This window comes from Perca fluviatilis, chromosome 15 (genome assembly GCF_010015445.1).
Source record: "Perca fluviatilis chromosome 15, GENO_Pfluv_1.0, whole genome shotgun sequence".
Lineage (NCBI taxonomy): Eukaryota > Metazoa > Chordata > Actinopteri > Perciformes > Percidae > Perca > Perca fluviatilis.
In genome coordinates this window covers 13,036,919-13,063,915 of record NC_053126.1, presented here as the reverse complement: position 1 = coordinate 13,063,915, position 26,997 = coordinate 13,036,919, and the positions used below count along the sequence as shown (strand labels likewise).

General features: G+C 37.8%; 1 protein-coding gene across 1 annotated transcript in view; it reads left to right on the top strand.

Annotated features, from left to right (window-relative positions):
* Window positions 1–1,075: 1,075 nt before the first annotated feature.
* LOC120574970 (nuclear GTPase SLIP-GC-like) overlaps window positions 1,076–26,997 on the top strand; it is a 32,625-nt gene continuing 6,703 nt past the window's right edge. The window contains exons 1-18 of the mRNA XM_039825506.1: window positions 1,076–1,203; window positions 2,403–2,484; window positions 3,928–4,040; window positions 4,450–4,494; window positions 5,869–5,913; window positions 11,824–11,857; window positions 12,005–12,085; window positions 12,480–12,570; window positions 14,562–14,778; window positions 14,895–15,122; window positions 23,225–23,422; window positions 23,536–23,717; window positions 23,948–24,041; window positions 24,121–24,208; window positions 24,382–24,503; window positions 25,579–25,752; window positions 25,836–25,987; window positions 26,184–26,301. Of these exons, the coding sequence (XP_039681440.1) occupies window positions 2,418–2,484; window positions 3,928–4,040; window positions 4,450–4,494; window positions 5,869–5,913; window positions 11,824–11,857; window positions 12,005–12,085; window positions 12,480–12,570; window positions 14,562–14,778; window positions 14,895–15,122; window positions 23,225–23,422; window positions 23,536–23,717; window positions 23,948–24,041; window positions 24,121–24,208; window positions 24,382–24,503; window positions 25,579–25,752; window positions 25,836–25,987; window positions 26,184–26,301 (2,049 nt within the window). The 5' untranslated portion in view covers window positions 1,076–1,203; window positions 2,403–2,417. The remainder of the gene's footprint in view (window positions 1,204–2,402; window positions 2,485–3,927; window positions 4,041–4,449; window positions 4,495–5,868; window positions 5,914–11,823; window positions 11,858–12,004; window positions 12,086–12,479; window positions 12,571–14,561; window positions 14,779–14,894; window positions 15,123–23,224; window positions 23,423–23,535; window positions 23,718–23,947; window positions 24,042–24,120; window positions 24,209–24,381; window positions 24,504–25,578; window positions 25,753–25,835; window positions 25,988–26,183; window positions 26,302–26,997) is intronic.

Below are 26,997 nucleotides of genomic sequence, written 5' to 3'. Positions count from 1 at the left end.
CTAAACCCACTGTGCACTAACTGCTTAGCAACAAACAGACAGACACAGTTAGTGACTATAGCTGGCAAACGTGACTGTATTTTTCACTGCACTTCTGAGCACCGCACTTGTGCTGACCGAACATTTTGAGCATAAGCTAGCCTACTGAACTTCAAATCAAATGACAACCTCAAAGTTTGATCAGTGGTCAAATTTTTGTGTTGGTGGGGGGTTCTTGACCACTATTTCAAGGACAATTAGGAAGAAAACAAATAAAAAGCTTTTATGTAACTCAAATATTACATATTCTTTCCACAAATAGGCCTATTTAAAAAAATATATTTAATCAGGGCCCAGTTCTGGGCCCCTCCTACCCTGGAAAGTATTTTTGCTCAGGTAGAGTGCAGTTTGAAGGTATTTACTATTTCCTGTTAATGTGACTGTATACTTCAACACTATATTTCAGAGTGGAATATTGTTGCTGCAGCAAGCCTACTAGTTACGTTTCAGATTAAGATCTTATATTACATTATATATTGTAGCGAGCTACGTGGAAGAAGTCAGAGAGCCAGAGATATCTATCAACGGAAGTTTATTCAACCCCTACACACACGCAATACACAGAGGTGATCAACCTACACAGTTTCTCAGTCATGGTAACCCAACCAATGTAAATAAACATGAACACATTATCAAGACTAAAACCTAGGTAACGTAGCCTAAATGCATAACAAAAACACTAGGGATAAATAGGTATCATCTATTCTAAGGCATGTTCCCAAATTAATTTTCCCCAAGGGCCAAATTATGTCAAGCATGCCATGCTCTCTTGAAACAAAATAAATCCCAAACCAACCATATTATTATTTCCACACACATAAATACATATATTCACACACACACACACACACACACACACACACACACACACACACACACACACACACACACACACACACACACAATTAGTACAGAAAAAACATAATTTGCTGTTCCCTATGTGGGTGAGTAGGCTATAGGCCTACATGGCAGACAGGAGAAGTGTATTATTTCGCGCCCCTTTGACAGAGAAGTAATAAAACCAGAAAGACTTTCGGTTTCGTTTCTTGGTTTGGGTTCAACAACGATTAGGAGAAAGCGGGACTCATATCGCCCGCCTGAATGCCAGAGGACCGGTCGGACCCCTGTCTTGATCTGATAACCTAGGCTGAATACACGTTACAGGTAAGCGTTGAATCATTAATTGAGAGTAACTCTCCTAACCGTGTCCTTTTGAAAGCCGAAAGACCGTCACTGTGGAAAAGAAAACAGAGAGGCTGTACAGTTATAGCCTAAATACTCGCTAGAATAAGCGTAAGATCTGGCGCCTATAGGCGCCGATTTATGTTTTCCTCTGTGGTTGCCCACGGGCGCACGCCCTTTAAAAAAAAAGTAGTCACAAAATATTTGCATTTCACAACCGCAGCCGACGAACACACACGGCTATTAACGTTCTCTTAATACATCCATGCTATTAACTCGATAATAAAGCCGTAAAGTAGTCTATCTTTCAAGGACAGCGCCGCTTCTCACAAATAGGCCTATAGGCCTACAGATAGGATTGGAGATAAAAAGTGTAACTGTAACCGCGGTCAGAATCAATGCTTCTGACACTGGTGGAACTCTTTGTCGTCGATGCACTTGCATCATTAGGTTTTGTTTTTTAATGACAAATCTTTCCATTTTAGTCTCACTCTGATTACCGAATGCACATTATTGCACGCACTGTATGGGGATGGAGGGGGGTCACTAGGCGTTTTCATCCGAGCAGGCAGTCTGGCACACATGGGTGCTCAGTATTTCGGCGCCTATGTTGCCAGATGTCCCCTACCGCTGCAGTGGGCGAATGTGTCTACAGGCGTAACTTTTTTTATTGTGATGGCGATGCTCCCTACATTATAATATGTTATGGTGTTCCGTACAGAGCGCATAACGGAAATTTAAAATATTAAAGTACTCAATTGGTGTAATTATCATTAACTGTAGGCTACTGATTCTTTAATGAATAACACTGCTGTGACATAATCATTGCGCGCAGGATGACATGCAAACAGCCAGGACTGGAGCTTAGCACTGGCAAACTCACTGAAATTCACAGGAACAAATAGCAGAACAAAATACAGTCAACTAGGTGAAGTGGATTCATATAGCCCATAGTATGATAACTAAGGATTATTTTGTATTATGAAGTATGCTTTTGATTATTTTATTTTATCAAAATAGTTGGCAATTAATTTTCTTGCAGTCAGCTTGAACCATCTTGGTTATGGATACTTTCTTGAGTCTGCCATTATCAGTTTCACAACACTTCTTTTCCTCAAATTGTCTCAACAATACCGAGTAGTAATGGTTGATTAAAACATAATTATGTGTTTACCTTCCAGTTGCTGTTCTTGGTCATGGATGATTTTGTCCGTAACAAACTAAGAGAATGGGGTTTCAGCGAGTTGATAGAAAAATTTGAAGGTAAAGAATTACCATGCTTCTTTGTTGGGCACATACTGTATAATGTAGGCCTACAATGTTAATATGATGATATAATATGACCTACTAATACTGAAACATCTAAGCATCTACTAATAATGACATAAATATGTGCTGCAACATTGTTCTGCAGTATAATGCTGATGTGGCCTTGACAGACGCTTTTTTTTTTCAAATGGCAGAAATCAGTGTTGACAAATCCAGGCAATTGTTGTCTGTGTTAAAGTGCTCATATTATGCTTTTTGGCTTTTTCCCTTTCCTTTCTTCTGTTATATGTCTTTTTGTGCCCGTTATAGGTTTACAAAGTGAAAAAGCCCAAAGTCCACCCCAAAGGGACTTACCATCTCCAACAGAAAACACTGTTCACAAACTGCTCCAAACAGCTCTATTGTAGTCCAGCCTTTACTTCCGTGGCGAACGTTCATCACTTTGTAACACACGGTATAATGTTCACCTAGCTGCTAGCATGGCACGCCCTCATACTCTGCAACTGACTAACTAGCAGTGCTTACCTAGCTACTGCACATCTGCGACTCCCAACAAAGATAGGAACAGAAGTCAGACGTCTCACTCTGTAGCTAAAACAGAGAGCTCAACACCAATGTGCAGTACAACAAAAATATAGTGTTTTTTGAAAATTAAACCATGTAAACCTATTCTGGTACAACCTCTAAATACAGTTATGAACCTGAAAATGAGTATAATATGAGCACTTTAAAAGATAACAAAAGAATTAATGATAAAGACCCTTTTTCACTAAGAAGAGACAGCTAGGCCTGTAATTGTCTTTTATTTTTATTTATTTTTTACATAATCACGGTTTCTTTGTTCAACTGCAATGAATTGCTTAGATTAGCTAAGGTCTTGAGGCATGTGACTGGTAATTGTTGATTTTGTTTAGTTATGCCAACTTGAAATTATATAAGTGATTATTGGTCAGACTATACGTTTTTATTATTATTTCAATTGTTAGTTGTTGGCACTTGACCCTATACACGCTCATAGGGGGGGATAGTTAGAGAAAATGTTTTATGATAATAAAGAGGCTTTGTTTACTTCATAGGCTGTGTATTTGTGTTATTACATTATCTGGGTCACATAACAGGGATATAGACAAAATATGTATGCTGGGATTTATTCAACACTTTATTTATTGTTTTAAAGTGATGAATAAATAAATATTTTTAAATTTGCCAGACACGGACAATTATATTGTTAATCACAATTATTTCTGAGACAATGAATTGTACAGCAAAATTTGGAATTGTTACAGCTAGTAACTGCTGTTCTGTAGCATCTTGTAGGCTATTGAGATAAGGATCTCAGCACAAGCAGCACTGGATGGTTAAAACACAGTCAATATGCATTCAGCTCATACATTCAGGCTATAAACTAATATTTAACTCAACATTTTTTAAATACAGATGAAGGCATTGACACTGAAAGTCTTTACATTCTTGGGGATCAAGAAATCGCTGACTTGATCCTAAAAGTGGGACCAAGGGCAAAATTCAAGAACAAACTCAACTTGTTAAAGGTAAGATTCTGCACTGTGTAGATTATTATATGCTAAAATGTTATGTCCAGCTTTTGGTCTGTTGCTAGAGAAACTTAGTCTCTGCGTGCTTTGTGATCCCACATCTGTGTATTGTAACTCCGATGCTTGACTGATTAAACAAATTTATTTTATATTATCTTATCGTCTTATTTGGCTCTTGCTTAGAATCAATGTAATACAAATTTAACGAATGTACGCGCATATATAAGTCTTTTATTGGAGTCAGACACATTGTCCCAAAAGGGGGGACACAGAGGAGGAAATCCCCAACAACTGTGAAGACTATTTACACAAATAATACACAAATCTCATTGAAAAGTAAACAAGAGCCTTTACTAGAACGTTTCTTAACTATAATGCTTTTGCAACTACTTTCTTTTGTCACTAGGAACAAAACTCAACAAATCTGGTACCAGTTAATTCTCCTGCTCAGGTAAGTTTAATACAGTTTCATACAAATAGGTATCCAGTTTTCCCCAAGGGCCAAATATGTCAAGCATGCCTAGCCAAGGGCCGCACAGAATAAAATCTCTCTTGAAACAAAATAAAACCCAAAACCATGCCATATTATTATTTACACACACACACACACACATACACACACACAAACACACACACACACACACACACTAGATGCTGGTTGTCTCTATAGTATTTAGTGTGTGCAAGTGCATGAATGAGTGTCTCCAGATGCTCAGGGCGATATGGTTTTTATCAGCCACACACACACACACACACATACACACACACACATACACATACTCCAATACAAAATTCTGAACGTTCTATCAGAAACAAGCTGCACAAAGTAAAATGTATTCTGATAAGAAATGTTGTTATTGTAATTCATTTAATACACTATAATTTTAAAGCTCTTTTTGTGCTCTTCATGATGGAACTATCCATAGGCTCTTCAGATCAATATGAAGTTAGTTATATTCAATTCAATTCAACTTTATTTATAGTATCAAATCATAACAAGAGTTATCTCGAGACACTTTACAGATAGAGTAGGTCTAGACCACACTCTATAATTTACAAAGCCCCAACAATTACAGCAATTACAGTAATTCCCTCAAGAGCAAGCAGTGTGACAGTGGCGAGGAAAAACTCCCTCTTGGAAAGAAACCTCGGAAACACACCGCTCTTGGTGGCGGTGTCTATCGGGCCGGGTTGGGGATGTGATGAACAGTGGCGATAATAGTCACATTAATAATGGAACAGTGACTTCAAATGGTAGTCGTAGTAGTTCATGTCATATCAGGGCGCTGCAGGGCGTTACAGGATGTAGCATGGCCCAGCAGAGCATGGATGGACGTAGCAGGAAGCAGCAGGGTTCAGCAGGACGCAGCATGACATTGCAGGGCACCGCTGAGCTCAGCAGGGAGTGCAGCAGGACCACGGGCAGACCCTGCAACCAGGATCTTGGTGCCACGTTCTCCAAGGAAATACGCTGGGGGGAAAAAGCATAAGGACTCCGGGGAGTAAACTCCCCAAAGGCTAGGATTAGTAACAAGCATTTCTGGGACGGGATGCACACAAATGGTAATAGAAAGGGAGAGGAGAGAGCAGCTCAGTGTGTCAAAGGAAGGAAGTCCCCCGGCAGTCTAGAACTATAACAGCGTAACTAAGACAGACAGGTCATAATTATACAGTAAAGGCATTTGCAGAGGCTTTCAGACTTTGTCCTATTGCAGCATTAAAGGTGAGACAAGGCAAAGCAACTCATTGAAAAGTAAACAAGAGCCTTTACTAGAACATTTCTTAACTATAATGCATTTGCAACTATTTTCTTTTTTGTCACTAGGAACAAAACTCAACAAATCTGGTACCAGTTAATTCTCCTGCTCAGGTAAGTTGAATATAATTTTATACAAATAGGTATCATCTATTCTAAGGCATGTTCCCAAATTAGTTTTCCCAAAGGGACAAATTATGTCAGGCCAAGGGCTACACAGAAAAAAAGCTCTCTTGAAACAAAATAAATCCCAAACCAAACATACTATTATTTACACACACACACACACATACTCCAATACAAAATTCTGAACATTCTATCAGAAACAAGAAAAAAAAAAAGTATTCTGATAAGAAATGTTGTTTTTGTTGTTGCTGGGCAAGTTAACGCATTATTATCGCATTAACTCATTAATTAATTAACGCCAACAATTATTTTATCGCGCATTAAAGCTGCTGTAGATGTGATTGTGAAGATCCAGGACTTTGCCAACAAATTTGAACATCGACAACTTCTCAGTCCCTCCCCCCTTTCTGCTGCAGCCCAAACCGTCTCCTAAGCCCCTCCCACACAAGGGAGTTTGACAGAACTAACGGCATGTCAGACAGACATTTTCAATAACTAAACACTAACACAATGTTAACTTTACTCACCAACAGTAAAACGATGCTAACTAGCAGCTTAGCGTTAGCCATTCCAAAAATAGGTAGTTAATGATTAGTTAGGCTACTGTTTTTCAGAAGGGTAATGAATGATTAGTCACTGTTTTTCAGAAGGGTAACGAATGAGTAGTTACTGTTTTTTAAAAGAGTTACAAATGATTAGTTGCTGTTTTTCAGAAGGGTAACGAATGATTAGTCACTGTTTTTCAGAAGGGTAACGAATGATTAGTTACTGTTTTTCAGAAGGGTAGGCCTAATGAATTAAGGCTGAGCAATTTTATCGATTCTGCGATATAAATCGATATTTTTTCCCTCAAGAAAGTATTGATTTTTAAGCCTCGAGTATCGATACATAAGTCCCATTCAAAACCCCCGTGTTTACCCCCGTTCACGTTGCAGGAAGAGCGATTTGGTCGCCGCCCGCTAGAATCGCTAAGACAGCCAACGCTATGTCCGCGTCGCCGTAAAGCTTTTATTTAGCCGCTGGCCCGCAGAATAATCATGAATTCACAAAATGTAAAGAGGAAAAAATGCGTTCTGTACGGTGGCCGGGAAGTGCAATGCAACATTACAAAGAATGAAACACTTTTACATTTTGGAAAACAAATTTACATTTTGGAAAACAAAATAACATTTTAGAAAACAAATTTACATTTTAGAAAACAAATTTACATTTTGGAAAACAAATTTACATTTTAGAAAACAAATTAACATTTTGGAAAACAAATTAACATTTTAGAAAACAAATTAACATTTTGGAAAACAAATTTACATTTTAGAAAACAAATTTACATTTTAGAAAACAAATTAACAAGATGCAAAACACTTTTACCAGTCCCGAAACAAATTTACAAATGACAGATTCTTCACGGAAAGGGAATGTACCACATACCGGAAGTGATGAGGTGTTGTATACATGTCGCCTTGACTACGGCAGTTATGGATCGAATGCGTCAATAGAGCCGCCATCTTGGAACAGGGGAGGCACGACTGTCACCCCAAAATGAGCAGAGTGCAGCTTTGAGTTCGCATGCTCAGATTTAAGCCGTTTTTCCGCATAACGCGTGTCATACCCGATGTTAGCCGAAGTCAGACCGGCTTTGGTCGAAGTGCAAATGTGAGTTGCGCATGGTCAGATTTAAACTGTTTACGCACAACGCATCGCGTGTCTTACTGAAATTTGTGAAATCTGTAAAATAAACTTTTCTCTTTACATACAATAACAGAAGATGGAAATCATTTCTAAAACGTTTTAGCTATCTATGATTGTTTGGTTGCTAACGTTAGCTCAAAACGCCATTAAAGTGACAGTCTTTGTGTCTGATTGCTAACTTGTAGCTAGCAGTCATTTCAAAAACGTTTTAGCTCTCTATGATTGTTAGATTGCTAACGTTAGCTCAAAACGCCATTCAAGTGACAGCCGATGTTGTGTTTGATTGCAAACTTGTAGCTAGCAGTTATTTCAAAAACGTTTTAGCTCTCTATGATTGTTAGATTGCTAACGTTAGCTCAAAACGCCATTCAAGTGACAGCCGATGTTGTGTTTGATTGCAAACTTGTAGCTAGCAGTCATTTCAAAAACGTTTTAGCTATTTATGATTGTTTGACTGCTAACGTTAGCTAAAAAGTAGGCTAGCTACTTGATTGCTAACGTTAGCCGCAACAAGCCGTTAGCATCTAGTAGGCTACTTGATTGCTAACGTTAGCTCAAACTGCGTTTTTGCCGTATCTTTAGCTACTTGTAGCAAAGTGACACGCATGCGCAACTCACATCTGCACTTTCGTCGCCAAAGTAGGCAATGCAAACGCAAAGCTGCACTCTTAGTCTTTTTGGGTAGTGACACACTCCCTTATATACTGTCTATGGGCCGTCTTTAATGCATGCGCGCCAATGTAGGCAAAGGTCTAACGGAAATAAAATCACTATAAATCGTCAAAATCTCATGTGATGTTCTAGTTTTTTAAACAAAAGACAAAGAGACTAATTAATGTGTTAATACAAAGAATATTTATTATAATCAGTTCACAGATATGAGTACAAACGGAAACTTCACCCTTCTGAACTTAGAGGTTCTGCTTCAAAGTGAAGTTTAACAAACGAAATGAAATTCAGGCTCACTCCCACAAATGATTCATTTATTTCTTTGTCATGTATTTATTAATTTAACAAGATGTGTTTAAGTAGATCCACAGTCCGAGTCCCGCCAGACTCCCTTTAGGAAACATGTGATTTAAACTTCAGCAGGCTGTGACAGTCTTCGCCTCAGTCCTGGTTCTGGTTCTCCTTCCTTCCGGCGGGCCCAGCAATACGGCCTGGGTCTCCAGCACGTGGTGTCGGTTTTGGCTCCCAGGAATGGGCAGTGAGCTCCAAGTCCTGCAGCTGCAGACGGACTAGCCGCCTCCCGCTGTACCTCCGGCGATCGGCCGCGGCTGTCGATACGTTCCCTGTTTTTCCAATGTTTCCGTCAGGTCCGCGTCATATAAAAACTCCAAACACCGACCACACGTAAAGTCACCATAAACTTCATTCACGCCATATACTCACTCACAACAACACAAATTGACTGCGCTCATAGATATATATAATAGACTGCGCTCACCAACAACACCTCATCACTTCCGGTATGTGGTACATTCCCTTTCCGTGAAGAATCTGTCATTTGTAAATTTGTTTCGGGACTGGTAAAAGTGTTTTGCATCTTGTTAATTTGTTTTCTAAAATGTAAATTTGTTTTCTAAAATTAAATTGTTTTCTAAAATGTTATTTTGTTTTCCAAAATGTAAATTTGTTTTCTAAAATGTAAATTTTTTTTCTAAAATGTTATTTTGTTTTCCAAAATGTTAATTTGTTTTCCTAAATTGTTATTTTTTTTCCAAAATGTTAATTTGTTTTCCAAAATGTAAATTTATTTTATGTTTTTTGTTTTCTAAAATATTTTTTTCCTGTTTTCCAAAATGTAAATTTGTTTTCTAAAATGTTATTTTGTTTTCCAAAATGTAAATTTGTTTTCTAAAATGTTATTTTGTTTTCCAAAATGTAAATTTGTTTTCCAAAATGTAAATTTGTCTCGAGCTTTGTAAAAGTGTTTCATTCTTTGTAATGTTGCATTGCACTTCCCGGCCACCGTAGTTCTGTTATTTATCATTTCAAGCATTTAGAGCAAAAACCCAGCTCCCTGTATTTACATCTCTATTCACATGCCGGGATTCTGTACAGCGATGCCCGAGCTCCACACACACTGCTGAGCCGAGATGTGTGTGCGTTAAAACACACACACAGCTGAGCCGAGATGTGTGTGTGTTAAAGGTTAAAACACGCAGCACCTGACTGGGAACAATACAGAGTTAACCGCCGCTGGGGCGGATGAACTCACGCTGGTCTCTTTTCTGTAAATAGGCTACAATTAAACCTTCGTGTGTAGACCGGCATAAACATGTAGAAAGCGATATTTCAATCTGCTCAGTCCACCGCGCTGTTTTACGCAAACACAGCTCTACTCTGCAAATAGCGAATTTTTACAAACAAGCTAAAACAAAAGCTGTCAGTTTGTAGTCTAACTGTTTATCTTAGGTTGCCGGGAATCTGGAAATTTGGACAAATTCTTGTAAACCTCACTGTTGGCTGAACAAACCAAACTCTCCGCTAGAGCGGGCAATCTGGAGCTACTTAATATGCACGTGAATGACACGATCGTTATGTTTGAGTGATGATGATGATGATGATGATGATGATGATGATGATGATGATGATGATGATGGTTGTATTATTTTGCAACAACATCGTTTCATTGCAAATGAGGCGTACATGACGAGTGCATAGCCTGCTTATCAGTCCATTCATCATTAAAGCTGGGCTTTTGGCTTTTCCACGTCAACTTTTCCCTTCAGCCTCTTTGACAGTGACATGTTTACCTGACAACAGCCTTTCTTTCTGCAAAGCATTTTCCACCAATCAGGATGCTGCATACTACAACAATTTTTCCATAATCACAGACTAACCATCACTCCTCAGTGAACTGCCTCCTAGTCTGAGATCTTTTTCTAGTTAAAGAGACCGTTATCATTATGGAGTTTCCATGTTTTTTAGAAGTTTGCTCACACTAATACATGTAAATTTAATTTTTTTTTAATTTTAAATTTTAATTCAGTAAGAAATTGAAAATTTCGAACAAGAATAGATGTATTAGGTATAAATTCATTTTATTTTCTTTATTTGAAAGTCCGGCCGCCAGAGTGCTTAGAAGAATTCTGAAAAAAATGTAGTTGATGATCCCTGCTGTAGACTCACAAGATGTCACCAAAATCACTCTGTCCCCTTTAAATCTTTCAGAAAATGATGTAAGTGTATCGAATTATATCGAATCGTATCGTTGGCTGAATATTGTGATATATATCGTATCGTGAGCTGAATATCGTGTATCGTATTGTATCGTGAGATTAGTGTATCGCTAAAGCCCTATAACGAATGGTTAGTTACTGTTTTTCAGAAGGGTAATGAATGATTAGTTACCGTTTTTCAGAAGGGTAGTTACTGTTTTTTGAAAGAGTAACTACCCTTCTGAAAAACAGTAACTAATCATTCGTTACTATTTCAAAAACAGTAACTAATCATTAACTACCTATTTTTTGGGTACCTTATTGTAAAGTTTACCGTTTAAGTTGAGATTTAAACTAAAAATTTTATTTAACTGCTACTGTTATCAACAAAATGCAGATGTTAAGTGTTTGCAGAACAAATGTTATGGCACTTTCGTTCATATGGCAGAACATTTAAAATAAAATTGCGCTATACACTACTTTTGAATTTGTTATTGGATTTTGCGTATAACAATGCGATTAATCGTGATTAATCAGAGAAATTATGCAATTAATTGTGATTAAAACTTTTAATCATTGCCCAGCCCTATTTAATATAATATCATTTTAAAGCTCTTTTTGTGCTCTTCATGATGGAACTATCCTCTTCAGATCAATATGAAGTTAGTTATACAGTAAAGGCAGTTGCAGAAGATATCAGACTTTGTCCTATTGCAGCATTAAAGGTAAGGCAAGGCAAACCAACTTTATTCACAACTTAATTGCAACTCCATGTTTAGTCCCCAGATGACCTGAGAGGTCTGGATGGTTCATAATGTCACAGAGGTCAAAGGTTCTGTTTTAAAAAAAAGCTGTAGAGGAGCCAAAGTGGCGCACTTTTTAATTAATTAACATTATTGGTTATCAGTAAAATTAAACACCAATACAGATCATTTGCAAGTTGCTAAATATCAGGCCTGATAATCGGCCAGCCCAATAATTGGTCCATCCCTAGTGTTTAAGCCTGTGTGAATAATGTGTGACAACTATCCCTGTTCATCCCCAGGTTTTTCCGTCCACCAGTGACACCAGTGATAAAGGTATTGATTATATGTGGAGTTCATTAATCTTTTCAAGGCAGTAATATCTTGCTTTGACTAAGCAACTATATTGAGTACATCTTTTAATTTTGTGAGATCACATGCAACAAACTTTGTTTTTTTTCAATTCAAAATAATGTCAATAAGGGAAGAGAAAGTTGGATCTTCTGGCCGAGTCCAGCAATTGGCAATCACCGACAAGAAAACGACGATGTGACACTTACTCAGGTATTTATATTCCGTTTTAAACAATAGCAACTTTCTATAAGGTTAAAATGTTTATTTGATGTAATTTTTACTAGCAAATGTCTGTTTCTATATCATGGCTACAGAAAATAAATACTTGCCCATTGGCTGTTAAAATATGATCAGGACACCTCAAACTGTCAACAGCATACATGTTACACATGCCTTAAATGTAAATCAAACTGCAGGTATCCATAGCAACAGTAAGCCTAATGTTACACTGTAAAGCATCCTAAAGCGGATGCCGTGCCTCTTGCACTTTACATTCTTTTACTCTCTACGCTCTTTTTTTATAGAACAAAACAAATTATTATGCATTACTGCTTACCTGATACACTGGTTCCTGCTGAATATTTCTTTCCTTTTATTCTGACAGAAGAAGCCATACTCTGTGATGTGAAAGACATCATGAAGTTTGTCCAACAGAAAATACCTAACCAAGACAACAAGCTCAATAAATTCCTGAAGTAAGTATTCAGTTTAATCCATATTCTTTGTTATACCATGGTCTGGTGTGAAAACTTCAGCGGGGTATCCATTTAAAATCGATGTAGGACAATTAAAGTAATTCCAGTGAAGCTGTCTGTTCACTGTTCTAAATGAATGTGTCTCGTTTACAACTTATTAGCAACATAACAAGCTAACATCTCACTAAATACTCCTTCAGTGCCTCCTCCTCTGAACACCACAGGATGGTGTATAGTTATAGTTATAGTAAGTATAGCAAGCTGCAAGAAGTAAGTTACACTGACCTTACTTTGTTTCACTATAGCAGTTATCTCACATCCCATTCGCTGTTCAACTTACTACTTCAGGTTGCAGGTGACAGTATACATAGATTATTATTTGTTCATTAAAATCTTGATAATTTGGTGACAATGGCATAGCTGGATAACTAGCTTATGTTGTTAAACATAATCAAATTGTATTTGTTTTTCAACCATAAGCAATGTTATTGACTTTGAATCTTGTTAGCATAACTTAGCACAAAAAGAGAAAAGTATGGCTCATAATTTGTGGTTTGTTAACAGTCTTGTGGAGCAAGTAATGCTAATAATAATCACCGTAGTTACCTGTTGAAACAAACAGCAGTGAGGACATCATTTTCATCTGGAAACTATTCAAAGCCTGACTGACGAGTTAAGCTGGAGATATACTAGCTCTTAATTTAGCGTTCGCATAATGGCTGCCTCATGTGTCCTGCATCCATTGGGAGCGTTGGTTGTGCACCTCCTCAGAAATTAAGGCTACGCGTCTGCAAGATGCAATACGCACATGAACTAGGGGGTGAATCTTCACTGGTCTCACAGTTCGATGTATAATACCAACGATTTTCCTCTCTTCAATATTATTATGTTACTACAAAAAGTCAAAAAATTCATGCAGTCAGAAATATAATAATGACCCTTTTTTATTTTATCCTCTCTTCTGCTGCATTCAGAAGTGCACTTCTGAATGTAGCAGAGTCTGAACACAGACAACAAAAGACAAAAAAAAGTAGTAACCGGAAAATCAACAAGCAATATCAGTAGGCTATAATCGATTATGGTTGGTCACTGCATGGATGTAGAATTGTCTACGTCGGCATCGTGATGCATCATAGAAATGGATACTTTCAACCCCCTTAACATGAACGGTAGCGGTAGTGCAGAAAGAAACATACTCGCCATTGTCACAACATGCCTAATTCAGTGGCTACATGTTGTTGCTTGTGTCGCTTTTTGTGCAGTGAATTAATAATATAATAACCTCCTTGAGTGTCGCCATGTGTGTTTACAATATGCAAATCCAGAAGTTCAGTCTGAGTTCTTTGGAGTGCCCTCTAGTTGAATCCTCCAGTAACACATGTATGCAAGTTTGAGAACAATTCCATTCACAACGCAGCTCGATGTCTACGCAAATGCATAGGTAATAAGCAAGTATATCTCTGGCATAAACAGAAGTACTGAGCCCTGCCACATTACAAAGCCACAGAAACATCATACTCTTTAGCTGATAAATGCCTTAATGCTCACAAGCTAGATGCTATTTTTGTGAGTCTGCCATTAAATGCTGGACAAGTACCACAGTGATTTATCAGAGCTTTTTGGCTTAAATCAAGTCAGATGAGTGTGGGCCAAAAAATGAAGTTGCAGGTTGTAAAACCGACGCAATGAGCAAAAGATGGTATAAAGCCATGTCAAGCTGAAGGGAACTGCAAAGTATTGTGATAATTCTGTGTGGTTTCATCAACCATTTTTAATATAAAAATATTGATTTTAGCTGCTTGTGTAGGCTATTCATAGACAGATGTAGATTTTGACTTATTATTTTGTGTGTATTTGCTTGTTTCTTTTTCTGTACTGGAACTGTGCCACCATGCTGTCATGTCAAAACAATTACCACCAACGTTGCTGTTTGGCAGAAATTAAGTTTCTAATCTAATAATTTTATCCGTGTGTAAACTCTTTTACAACAGGAAGAAAATAAGTGCTTTGGAGACAGACAAGAGGGAGTTGGTCGGTGTCTTTGGTAAAACCGGGGCTGGAAAGAGTTCTCTGATAAATGCCGTCATTGGAGTGAAGAATCTCTTGCCCTCTGGAAGTGTCAGTGCATGTACATCAGTCATGATTAAAGTCGAGGCTAACAAGGGGAAGCAAACCTATGAGGCAGACATTGAGTTTATTACAAAAGAGGTAAAATGAGCGGACTGTGTGTTTAATTGAAGCTTGTGTTGTAAAGTCACTGCAACAATCCAGTTGCTGATGCGTCCCATGTCATTAAATTAAATTTAATTATTTTATTTTTTTAGGAGTGGAAAGATGAGCTATGGTCCTTGTTAAATTTTCTCCGGGATAATGCAGATCAGGAAAATAGTCAGGAAGAGGACGAAGATTTTCATGACACTGAGGAAAAGCTGTCAGCGCTGTATGGAGAAGAATGGAAGAACAAATCTCCTGAAAACCTCATGGATAACAAACATTTCAAAGAAATTCCAGAATTTCTATTTTCCAAGAAGAAGAGGTTGACGTGTGAATCAGTAAGTAAGAAAAGAAATCTCATATTGATCACTTCATAGAAAGCATTCTTGCCTCTCTGACAGAGTAAAATGTAATACATTTTCAGTTATTGATGTAATTTATAAACTGGCTTATGACAGGGTATTGCTGCCACGCACTGATCATGTTATAACGTAAAAAGTTTATAGTTCTAACAATAGGTTTTACATTTTCTAATATGTTTCATGTTTAACCTCTTGTACAACAGGAAGAAATTGGTCAGCGTACAAATGTATCACACTCTAACAATATACTAGGCTATTTGTCTTGTTATAACATGAACCGTTTCATGTTCAAATGTGATTGTTATGGTTATAACAAACATTTTTGAAACATTTCACGTTAAAACGTGAAACTCATTTTTGAAAAAGTGAGAACAGAGAGATTGGCTAATTTACACCATTTGATTAACAGTGTTGTGCCTGAACACGTTCATTGAACAATAATGGAAGCAGCAAGGAGGCTTTGTATGATAATTTAAACGAGTTTTATGACAAGGTCAGTTAGGGATGGGAATTGATAAGAATGTGACGATTACAATTCCATTATCGATATTGCTTATCGATCCGATTCCTTATCGATTCTCTTATCGATTCTCATTGGGTGAGGAAATAAGTACAAATTTATTTGTTTGTATTAACTCGCTTTAATATCTGATAAGAACACCTCACATACTCAGAGTATACACAAATTATGTGTAGCAACCTCAGAACAAACCTAAAAGTAGGTGAGCTACAAAGTAAAGTCCAGGGACCTATAGATTTTTTCACATTCATTGGTCCAGTGTAGTGGAAGTTTCCTTTGCAGCAGGGGGAGAGTTTTCAGAGTTTAGTAAATTGAAACAAATAAGACAGTCGGAGACTAAAACCAAATTGGGTTTTTGTATTTTATTAAAAAAAGATATATTTGCAAATAGGATCAACATGATTTCACAAAAGCCCAGTGTGGAGTCAGTTTCTCAAATGAGTGAACAAGAACACTAGGCTTATATGCATCTTCAGAGTGACAACACACACGCACTTGGCTTGGTATGACGCTACAATTTTGACAGGCAATCTGATACACGTGAAGACAATCAGAGAAATACAAGAGACATCTTGGAGACATCTCACCTCCTCCTCCCTGTACGACTGTCATCCCCCCAGTTACATCTTAACTGGCATGGGAAAACTAGAGAGTTTTAGGGTGACCTTGTACCTTTATCGGCTCAGGCAAACAGTGCTCACATAATGTTCCAGACTGGGTGTCTCACAGAGTTAAAATCAAAATCTGCATGTGGGAAATGAGATAAACTCTTTCAGTATTTGTGAGAGAAGTAAAGTACGAATTAAACATAAAAATATAAGGAATTGTGCTTAAATGTAATTTTCCCATTACACCAGCCAAAAAAAATAAATAAACTGCCATTTAAGTGCCATAAAAACAAAAAACACAGACTGTAAACAGTCAAGGAAGAGCTTGTGCTATTGGGAATATTCAACCGGAAACTAAATTCAACTCAACTGACATACAAAATAGAAAGAAGTCTTCTGTAAAGACCACAACTATCAACTTGGGCAAATTAACAATTTTCGTGCAGAAAAATGGTCATGTTTGCCCTCTCAGGAAGGATACGAGATCTCTCTGGACTTAGGGTGTCTCCAGCAGTGGAGAACACCCTTTCAGAAGGGGTGGAGGAAGCTAGAGCTAACAACACTGGCAACGCATCACTCTTCTTCCACCACCAGAAACTGGCGCTGTCTTTGGTTGGAATGGGCGGAAGGCTTCTATAAAGCTGGATTTCTTGCTCCACTCTCTGGGCTGTGGCGACAGGGGGCTGCTGCTGCTGCATGGAAAGCAGCTTGCTGTCCTCTTCTTTAAAAAGTTCCTCTAGGGCTGTCCTCTTTTTCTGCTTTACAGGTGGCATCTGAAATAATGACATAACCACAAGCTTTAGTTTTAAATGAATTAGTGTAATAATCCCTGCCATCTATCATTCATCACAATTAGCTACAATAAACTTACGTAGTTCTCATCTTCATCTTCTTCTTCTTCTCTATCCTCTTCTTCTGCATGCACCTGTGTCTCTCTTGGCTCTGACAGCTTGAGAATAAATTTACAGTGTAAGAACCACAGAGCAAGAAGAAAGGGTCTCACAACAGATACAGTACAGGCCAAAAGTTTGGACACATCTTCTCATTCAATGAGTTTCCTTTTATTTTCATGACTATTTACATTGTAGATTCTCACTGAAGGCATCAAAACTATGAATGAACACATGTGGAATTATTTACTTAACAAAAAAGTGTGAAATAACTGAAAACATGTCTTATATTTTAGATTATTCAAAGTAGCCACCCTTTGCTTTTTTATTAATAAGGGAAATAATTCCACTAATTAACCCTGACAAAGCACACCTGTGAAGTGAAAACCATTCCAGGTGACTACCTCATGAAGCTCATTGAGAGAACACCAAGGGTTTGCAGAGTTATCAATAAAGGGTGGCTACTTTGAAGAATCTAAAATATAAGACATGTTTTCAGTTATTTCACACTTTTTTGTTAAGTACATAATTCCATATGTGTTCATTCATAGTTTTGATGCCTTCAGTGAGAATCTACAATGTAAATAGTCATGAAAATAAAGAAACACATTGAATGAGAAGGTGTGTCCAAACTTTTGGCCTGTACTGTATATACTAAAGGCATTGTCAAATTCAAATACCTTCTCAATTGCTGCCACTGCTGATGCCCTGACCCTGTCCCAGATTTCATCCCTGTCCATGTTAGATTCAAATCAAATAAAACATAGTGGATTCCTCCAGGAATGCCTGGATATCATCATCCTTAAGTTTAAAATGGAGGACAAATAACACAAATTTAGAGGAAAATGTGAATGACAATAAATAACCATTAGTGTATATGATTAATTGTCATATAGTAATTAATCATTACATGTCAGACAGTGACTGTACCTGGTAACATTTGGAAAGATTGTTCCAGATTTTCTCCTTGACGCTCCTGACGAATGCAGTCGTCTGCCTGCACGGTGTAATGTTTGCGCAGTTTCTGGAGGATCGGCAATATCTGGCCACAGGTTGGAAGTTTTTCGCTAGAGACAGCAAGTGTGGATGTGTAATGCATCCTCATCAGCAGCACAAACTCCTCTGCTTTCCTCAGGTCCTCATTGCCCATTCTGGCCAGTCTGCAACATAAACAAAACAAAAAATATATATTGGCTAAACAACAACAACATAATCCTTTTAATGGCTTTTAAAGTAATTTTAATTTTTTTAAACATTATTTACTTCTCCTCCATGGGCTTTCTAAGCCGTTGGTCTATAGCAGGAAACTGTTCACAAAATCTCTCCATCATCAAATACAGGGAGTTCCATCTCGTCCTCACATCTAAAATGAGCATGTGCTGGGGCAGCTCTGCAGACACACACACACACACACACACACACACAATTGAGATTACATTAAACAATGTAATATTGCCATTATTAATTTTTTTATTGATCCTAATCTGTTAATTTATATGTTACAATTTGTATGTCGTTAGCTTGCAATTAAAGTACAGTATTTAAACAGTAGGCCTATTACTACTTACTGAGGAGTTGTTGCTTTTCCTTCAGGACTACTTTAGCCATGTGGGATCTCTTCATCCATACAATCACAGAACGAATCCTTGCTGCCCAGTTGGAAACTGTATTGCAGTTGTACAGCTTCTGAGCTCCAAGGTTAAGTGTGTGCGCAAAACATGGAAACTTGATGAAATTTAGCGTTTTCACAGCTACATCCATGTTTGCTGCGTTATCCACCGTTGCTGCCACCACCTTCTCTTTCACTCCGAACTAATCCAGGATCCAATCAATCTCCTCGGCCACAGCTATCCCTGTTTGAGCTTTGTACACTGCTCTGGTTTGGAGGACTTTTTCTTTACTCTGACCTTCCCTGACATAGTGCAATGTTACGGTGAGGTAGTGGTCTTGACTGAAACTAGTCCATCCATCTGCTGTGATGGCTGCATGTGTGACATGTTTCAGGTCTGTGATCAGATTGCTCTTTTCAACCCCATACCAAGCAGGAATCAGATGATTTGTTAAACTGTCTGTTTGGGGCATTGGCTAATGAAATAACTGATTTACTGAGCTAGCTACTGAACAATAACGTCAGCTAATGTTTTTTGACACAATTAATACTATGATGGAACTAAACAGTTTATGGGCCCTATCTTGCACTCAGCGCAATTGCCTTTGTACACCGACGCATGTATCATTCCTATTTTGCACCCGACGCACAGCGGACTTTTCCCTCCACAGACGCACGTGGTCCTATTTTGCAGTTTAAGAAAACAATTCCGCCACTGACCAGGAAAAACCTGGTCTAAAGTCAGTAGCGCGTTATTCAGATGCTATTTTAGGGACGAATGCTTGGCCATAATGTAGCTGTGCACAACGCGCATACACTTCTCTCATCTACAGCAGTTCCCATTTTTGCAACCATACATAATTACAAAGAAAAATATTACTGAAAATGCGCTTCAGGTGTTTGGATGGGTCAGGAGGCATTTTACAAAAAGTCCTCAAAAAGTCGCAGCATTCTTTGTGGCTTGTTGTGTTTTACACAACATTTCCATGAATCATGGATGTGTTGATGACATAAATGAGGAAATATTAGAGGAATTAAGGAGACGTGATGTTGAACTACGGTGGGATTGGACACTCCGGCGGAATCTGGTGAATCTGGAGTAATGCGCGATGCGGTCCTGGTGGAGCGGGTGGACGGAGATGGAGTGGGGGGGAGGAGGAAGGGGCACAACAGGTGCAGGTGGTGCGTTTAGAGGCCCACGCTCCATGGCTGCAGCAATCCTCTCCAGACTTGAGGTGATACGCCCGAAAGGCCGCAGCAACATCGCCACCTGGCCAAGACGGGCATTTATTACTTTGCCGCATCCCGGACAGCTCCCGCTGGCGTGCGCCAGGCAAATCCACCGTCGTAATAGCAGTCCGCCATGGAACAAGCGCGCCTGCTCTTAAAGGGAATGTGAGATGACGCTGTGATTGGTTATTTTCACGTTACGCCCAAACCACACCTAGCTACTTCAGACCAACCCATTTAAGAGCAAGAGTCATTTATCCCGCCGGTGTAATAGCAACAGCTCCAGAGATCCGCCCACAAAGCTACTTGCGTTTGGCGTTTCATACTTGCGTTTCAGATCGTTAAAATAGGGCCCATTGTATTTTGGGTTGAGAGTCTTTATCATCTCACTGCAGAACATATATGGTAGGACTAGGAATTAATAAAACAGAACTATACTGACATAAAAACATGCAACTTTTGGTCATGCATTTATTTTCATTTGAAAAGACAAGATGCTGTACAATTTAAAGCAAGTTAACCTACTGAAATTCAGAGGCATCTACTGTGGCAAACGGGTGCAAACCCTTTACCACAAACCTAGTCACTGCTCTGTGACATTCGTTTATCCTCGCCTCAGTCATTTTATTCTTCCCTGCCTCTGTAAACGGAGTAGCTAGAGGTGCACGACGAGAGATACTTGCTGCAGCCTCTGAGCCAGCCAGACTCTGGCCGTCATCATCATCTAAATTTGATGGACAATGACAATAGAGATTATTATCTGTATAGTAAAAGTTTACACAATGAAATGGTGCTCACATTAACTAAATAGACAAGTTACCTTTGGCATTAATAGCAGATGGCGTCTCGTTAGCTCCGCTGCTGATTGACTCACTTGTTGTTGCTGTGTGGCTGAGTAGTAGAGAATCAAACACGCGACAGTCCTGCAAACGGATTGCGTGCTGTGTGGCCAAATGCTTCTGCATATTGGAAGTAGTTCCCCCCTTTGCCGAAATTAAACTTTTACAACTGTGGCAAATTACTGCATTGGCGTTTTTTCGAGTGAAATATAACCACACTTTAGATTGCTTCTGCCTCGATGACATGTTTGCTGCGTAACCAAAAGAACGCAGCGCGTGTGTAACGGTCATGACACATTTGCAACGAGCGGAACCGTTAAGCGGAATCGTTAAGCAGGTACACTAACGGTTCCAAGGAATTGATTCACTGGGAACCGGTTCTAAAGAAGAACCGGTCCTAAGGTCAGTGAGGTTGCGAAAAATCTTACATTTCTGTGCAAACTTTGCCCGCCAGCTTTCAAAACAAAATCCGCACTTCAGTCACATCCACAGCAAACCTGAAACGGAACATTGAACTGATTGGATATGAAGATGAAATCTGACGCATAGTTTTAGTGTTAAAACTGATAAAATAATTGCTGTCTGTGGTTCTATATGGGCTGTGGCAATAATTTTGAATAATAATTAATTAATTTGAATCTTGCAGCAACATATGGAAAAAAAGAACTATGAACTAGTTGATATTTTGAACTGTGAACTTAGTTAAAAATTTTGAAGTATGAACTGAACTGAAATTTGTGAACTGAACTTTGAAGTAGTTCATGTAGAAAGTGAACTTTCCCAACACTGATGATTAAGTTATTCATGCTTGGGTTGAGACATGGTGAGATTCTGCTGTTTTTGGGCAAGGTGTGTTTGCCGTCAATTAGACCGTTAATAAATCTACTCTGAGGCATATTTGTTTAATTTAATTTAATTTATTCTCCACACAATCTTGCGTGGTTTCTCAGTAAACAAAAGAACATGTCTTATTATGCAGGATGATGTCATTGAACGTTCAGGTGCACGTCAGTCAGATATTTGATTTATTAATCATTTTCTTTGGTTGTAGTTATGCCGTGTTCCATGTAAGGGTTAATGCTAGACGAAATGACCATTATTAGAAATAACAGTAATTTACGACGGGGAAGCCAGAATCGTCTACCGCCTCAAAGTCCGCTGCCTCAAAGTCCTTTAATTACCAAATAATGGACACCTTGAAGGGCATAACCAACTGACTATTATACCGTGGTCAGTTGCCAATGTTTTTTTTAAAGAGCATTCATTTATATTTTCATGCGTTTTATATGCTGTAAAACTTGTTCAGAATGCAGCTAACAGAGTTTTATGAATATGACTAGGTCAAAACCTATATGGCCAGACTGCTGTATATGGTCAATGTGCTTAATTGTGGCTAAATTGTTACAAGGATAGTCAGCCATGGTTCTATAATGTGAATATAGATATTACATGTTCATCCGGAGTGTTCCCAGTAATATTTTTCTGTTGTACTGAAGTAGCATATCACAACATGGTACTTGAGCACTATTTTTTATGTAATTAAAAAGTAAAGTGTTATTGTGTTATTAATGTTACTTTATTAAACAGACAAGACCTGGGTTGCACCCCATGACAAATGAACCACAGCCTCCAATGTTGGTCTTGAAGAGCTGCATCATTTATTCATGGACAAATTAATACCTACACTGTACATTTACAACCACCTGACAGCTTTACTGTTTATTTCTTCTGTGTGCTTCTCATACAGCACATGCTGCACCACAAAACGCACTTACTCTGACCAATGGTGGAACTTCATCACTCAGTGACAGAGGGACTGCATTTTATGGTTATAGGCCTGGCCCCAGACAGTCCATCCCAAAACAAAAGATTATAAGACATTATGCCTTTATCCTGCTCTTATTACTAGTTAGCCTGATAATTGATTTCAAAATACTACCACTTACAGGGTTAGGACCTAATTATGTTTCATACATGCTTTATTATTAAACCTTCGAAAACACTTACAGTAGGTCATCAAACTTTCGAGGCATGGGAAAGCTGCATTATTCTTCTATGATACACAGACCTGTAATAACCTCAAGGATAATACTAGGCACTGTCAAAATCTGATCATGTTTAAATTTAAACTTAAAAACTTAACCTGAAATTGTGTCTCATCTTCTGGTTTGTTATTTACTTTTTATGAATATAACTTTAACATTTTGATTTTGTTGTGCCTTTCGTTGATAGTTAGATAGATTCTAGTTGCTCTTCTTTTTTTATGTAATCCTATTATAATTGTTTTATGAAATTTGTAAAGCACTTTATAATTATTTGAGTTTGTTCATATAAATGAAATCGCCTTGATTAGCCCTAATCTGACTTTGATGTTTATTGCAGGCTAAAGAGCTATCTGCAAAATTTGTCAAATACACAAGAAGTGACTCAGAAGATGGAGAAGGAAAGAGGTGGTACTGGCCACTAGTGAAGTGTGTAACTATCAGGGTGCCCAATAATGATCTTCTCCGGCATGTCACACTTGTGGATCTTCCTGGAAATGGGGACCGTAACAAGAGCAGAGACAAGATGTGGAAACGGGTAATTCATATACATGAGATGCTCTTTGTTGAGTTATTTGGATAACAAAATCATCATGTTGTTACAAATCACTGGAGATTTGTCATAATTAACTTGCTATTATGCCCCTTTAGGTTGTTGGAAGTTGTTCTACTGTGTGGATTGTGACTGACATAAATCGAGCAGCAGCAGAGAAAGAACCCTGGGAAATCCTGAAAAGTGCCAGCAGCCTCATGGGAAATGGTGGCGAGTGTCAGCACATTCACTTTATCTGCACCAAGTCAGATGTTATTGAAGATTTGGAATCTGATGATCAGTAAGTGATTTAAGATGCTATAAGTAGATAGTTAAGTATAACATCCAAATCAGAAACTGAGGCATATAGGGCCAAAGAGCAGGAGTAAACACAAGAAGATACAATGTACATATTGTCACAGTTTGAATGGTCATTAGCAACAAAAGTGTGCAAAAAATGTTGGAATTTTAGGTTTTAGTTTTCCAAATACCTTGTGATATGAGCCACTTGATAAAAACATTTTCTTACAGTTCAGCAGCTGCTGTACGTGCTCTCATATTTAAAAAAAACATGCAAGCCAAGGAACAAGTGTACAAAGAATTCAGCAAACTCCCCGAGGTTAAAGTGAGTATTTAATACTGACAGAAAATATAACAGAGTTTCTACAACTGCAAGCATGACTTAAAATCAAACCTTTTTTCAGAAACATTTCAATGAAGAATGTTTCAAAGTGTTCACAGTGAGCTCCAAAGAGTTTCTAAGAAAGAAACGTCTGGACTCAGATGACACTGGTAGGTGAAGTCTCCATATATGAAAAGAGGAATATATATAGATTTTCTTTTGTTTTAGTTTAGTTTACTTTAGCCACTTTAATTCAAACAATAATAAGAACTCATTGGATCTTGACATTTACATTTAAGTATGTGGTGTAAATATGTAAGATGTAATCTGTGATTTCTTACAGAAATACCCAAACTTCGAGCATTTCTGAAAGATCTCAATGACTGTCACTCAGAAATATTGAACTATGTCTCTGGAGCTTTTGGGATTCTCTCTCTGATTCAAGGTGCCAGATGTCAAGATGGGGTACGATCAAGTTATACAACTTCTCTCATTGTCTGTAATTAATATACTTATTAATATAGACAGAAAATAATATTCATAGCAAACAAGTCAGCTTAAGTTAAAGTTGAAATTCAGTTAAAACAGTCAATGTCAAAAACTTTTCAAAGACTTCTTACATGTAAATGTCACCTATGCAGTCATTTTAGCCATCAAGGTTTTTGATTTATTAATACTTATTGCATCAGAGAGGCTGCATAACTACAGTGATTTAAAGGACAATTCCGGCACAAAATGAACATAGGGGTTAATAACATGTGTACCGAGCAGGGATTAATTTGAGCCGGAACACGCTGGAACATGTTCCGACACCTCCTGTGCCACCACGAAAAATTCATCGCCTAAATGAACAAAAATAAATTACTGTTTGTGTAGTGTTCAATGTTGTTATCTGTCTTGTTAGTCTTTATTCCCCATTGAAGTTCCACAAAAATCTTGTGTTTGCATTTTCAATGCGTTTTGAGGTGAATTTTCAGGGTAAGACGGAGGGGGGAGAGGGACGGAGGGAGGGGAGGCACTTCAACAGCGCAGCGCTGCACTTCAAGTGACACAAGTGCTTGTGGTGCTTGAGATTGCTGTTATAGCCTTATTTCACTCAGGGGGAAAATGTCAAAAAGACAACAAAGTTTGCTTAATTTTTTCAAATATGCTGGCCAGTCGGATCCTAAACAAGCAAAAAACGTTTTTCTGCCGATCAAGAATGTGGAGACAACGGTGGATTTTTTGGTTAATTTAATAGTCCACTTGCGAAAAAGATTGTTGCAGTGTATTTTATTTTTAATTTTTTTTACAATATTGCCAAACACAGCGTTGTTTAGGTTTTTTCACAGTTTTTTGATTCTCCATTTACCATGGAGTCATGCAGCAAAATGTTTTCTTCATGAATTCAAGACAACACTTGGTCAACAAATGGTCATTTTGAGAGTGAAGTATTCATTTAAAGGGAAGGTACTCAATAACAGAAAAAAAAGAAAAGCCAACCAGGTAGCTGTAAAGTTTCGTTGGGGTAAAACTGAATGTGTTGTGTTTGATATTTCAGGCTGACAAAAGAACAGATGTGTGCACAGACCTTGTAAAAAAGATGGACCATGAACTTGACGAAGTCAGAAAACCCATGGAAGAGACTTTGGAGGCTTTTCAAAAATGCCTCAGTGAGGGGGTTGAAAAGTCAAAAGGTTCATGTGAAAAAGTCTTGAAGTCGTTCTTACATCCTGTACGTATTCAGTTATAATTACATCATAACTCGTTTTGAACTTCTTATGAATATGTCTTTGAAATGTTTCTGTTTTGTTTCAGAGAAAGGCAAAAGGTTTTTACAAGATATTGAAGTGTGTAGTTGAGAACGGTGGCACCCACAAACCAAAAAAAGGGAAACCCATCAATCTCAATGGGAAGTTAGCTTCATGCCTGACTGACAGCATTGACGAGGAATTCAAGAAGACCTTCCCGTAAGAAATGACCTGATGAATATAAAAGCTTGTGTTGGCCCATTTTTCAAGCTACATGGGGAATGTCTCAAATAAACTAATTCTACATTATTCAGTTATACAAATAGTGTAATATAATACATATTTTACAAATTACATTATTGAAATACAAACTTCTCAATGCTAACTTTATTTAAGACCTGTTAATATGTTTCAGAAATGAAGGAAAATGTGGACCATTCAACGGTGCCCTCAATAAGTTTTCACTTGACACTAAGAGTCTGATTGAAAAGTACAAAGATGTCGAACTGCAGCTGATATTTCTCCAGACAGAGGTAAGATATGAGAATAACACCATCCTATCCATTAGTCCATTATCAAGTTGTTTGTCCAGGTTAGGGAAACCCAAACTCAACCCCAAAGGAATTTTGTGTCCTTATTTCTGTATTTATTTTATTTGAAATATCCAAAGAGAAAATGCTGTTTACAGTACATGACCTATATCAAGTTCAGAATATTGTCATATTTGGAATGATCGTGAAATAATAACATGCATGTAAATGTAGTCCGTTTTGAGGAAGGGAATAATTATATTCTGCATAAAGATTAATCATCCAAGGTAGAGTTACCACGAGCTATGACATGGTTTATGTTCTTGTAGAAGCCACAAGTCTCTATGAAATCAACCTTGTTTTAAGAAAAACATGTTTTATTTATAATGTCATGGAGAGGTACTACACTACCCAAAATCTTAAGCATATCAGTGACATCTCTGATCAGTGGAGTTCACTGACAGAGGTAAGAGATGAGAATAACACCATCCCATCCATTAGTCCATTATCAAGCTGTTTGTCCAGGTTAGGGAAACCCCAACTCAACCCCAAAGTAATTTTGTGTCCTTATTTCTGTATTTATTTTATTTGCTAATTAACTTATGTTTGGAATTAAGACTTAATATTGAAAAAAATTTAGTACATTTTAGCTGTTAACTTATTCATTTACAACAGTAATACAGTAAATATTGTTAACAA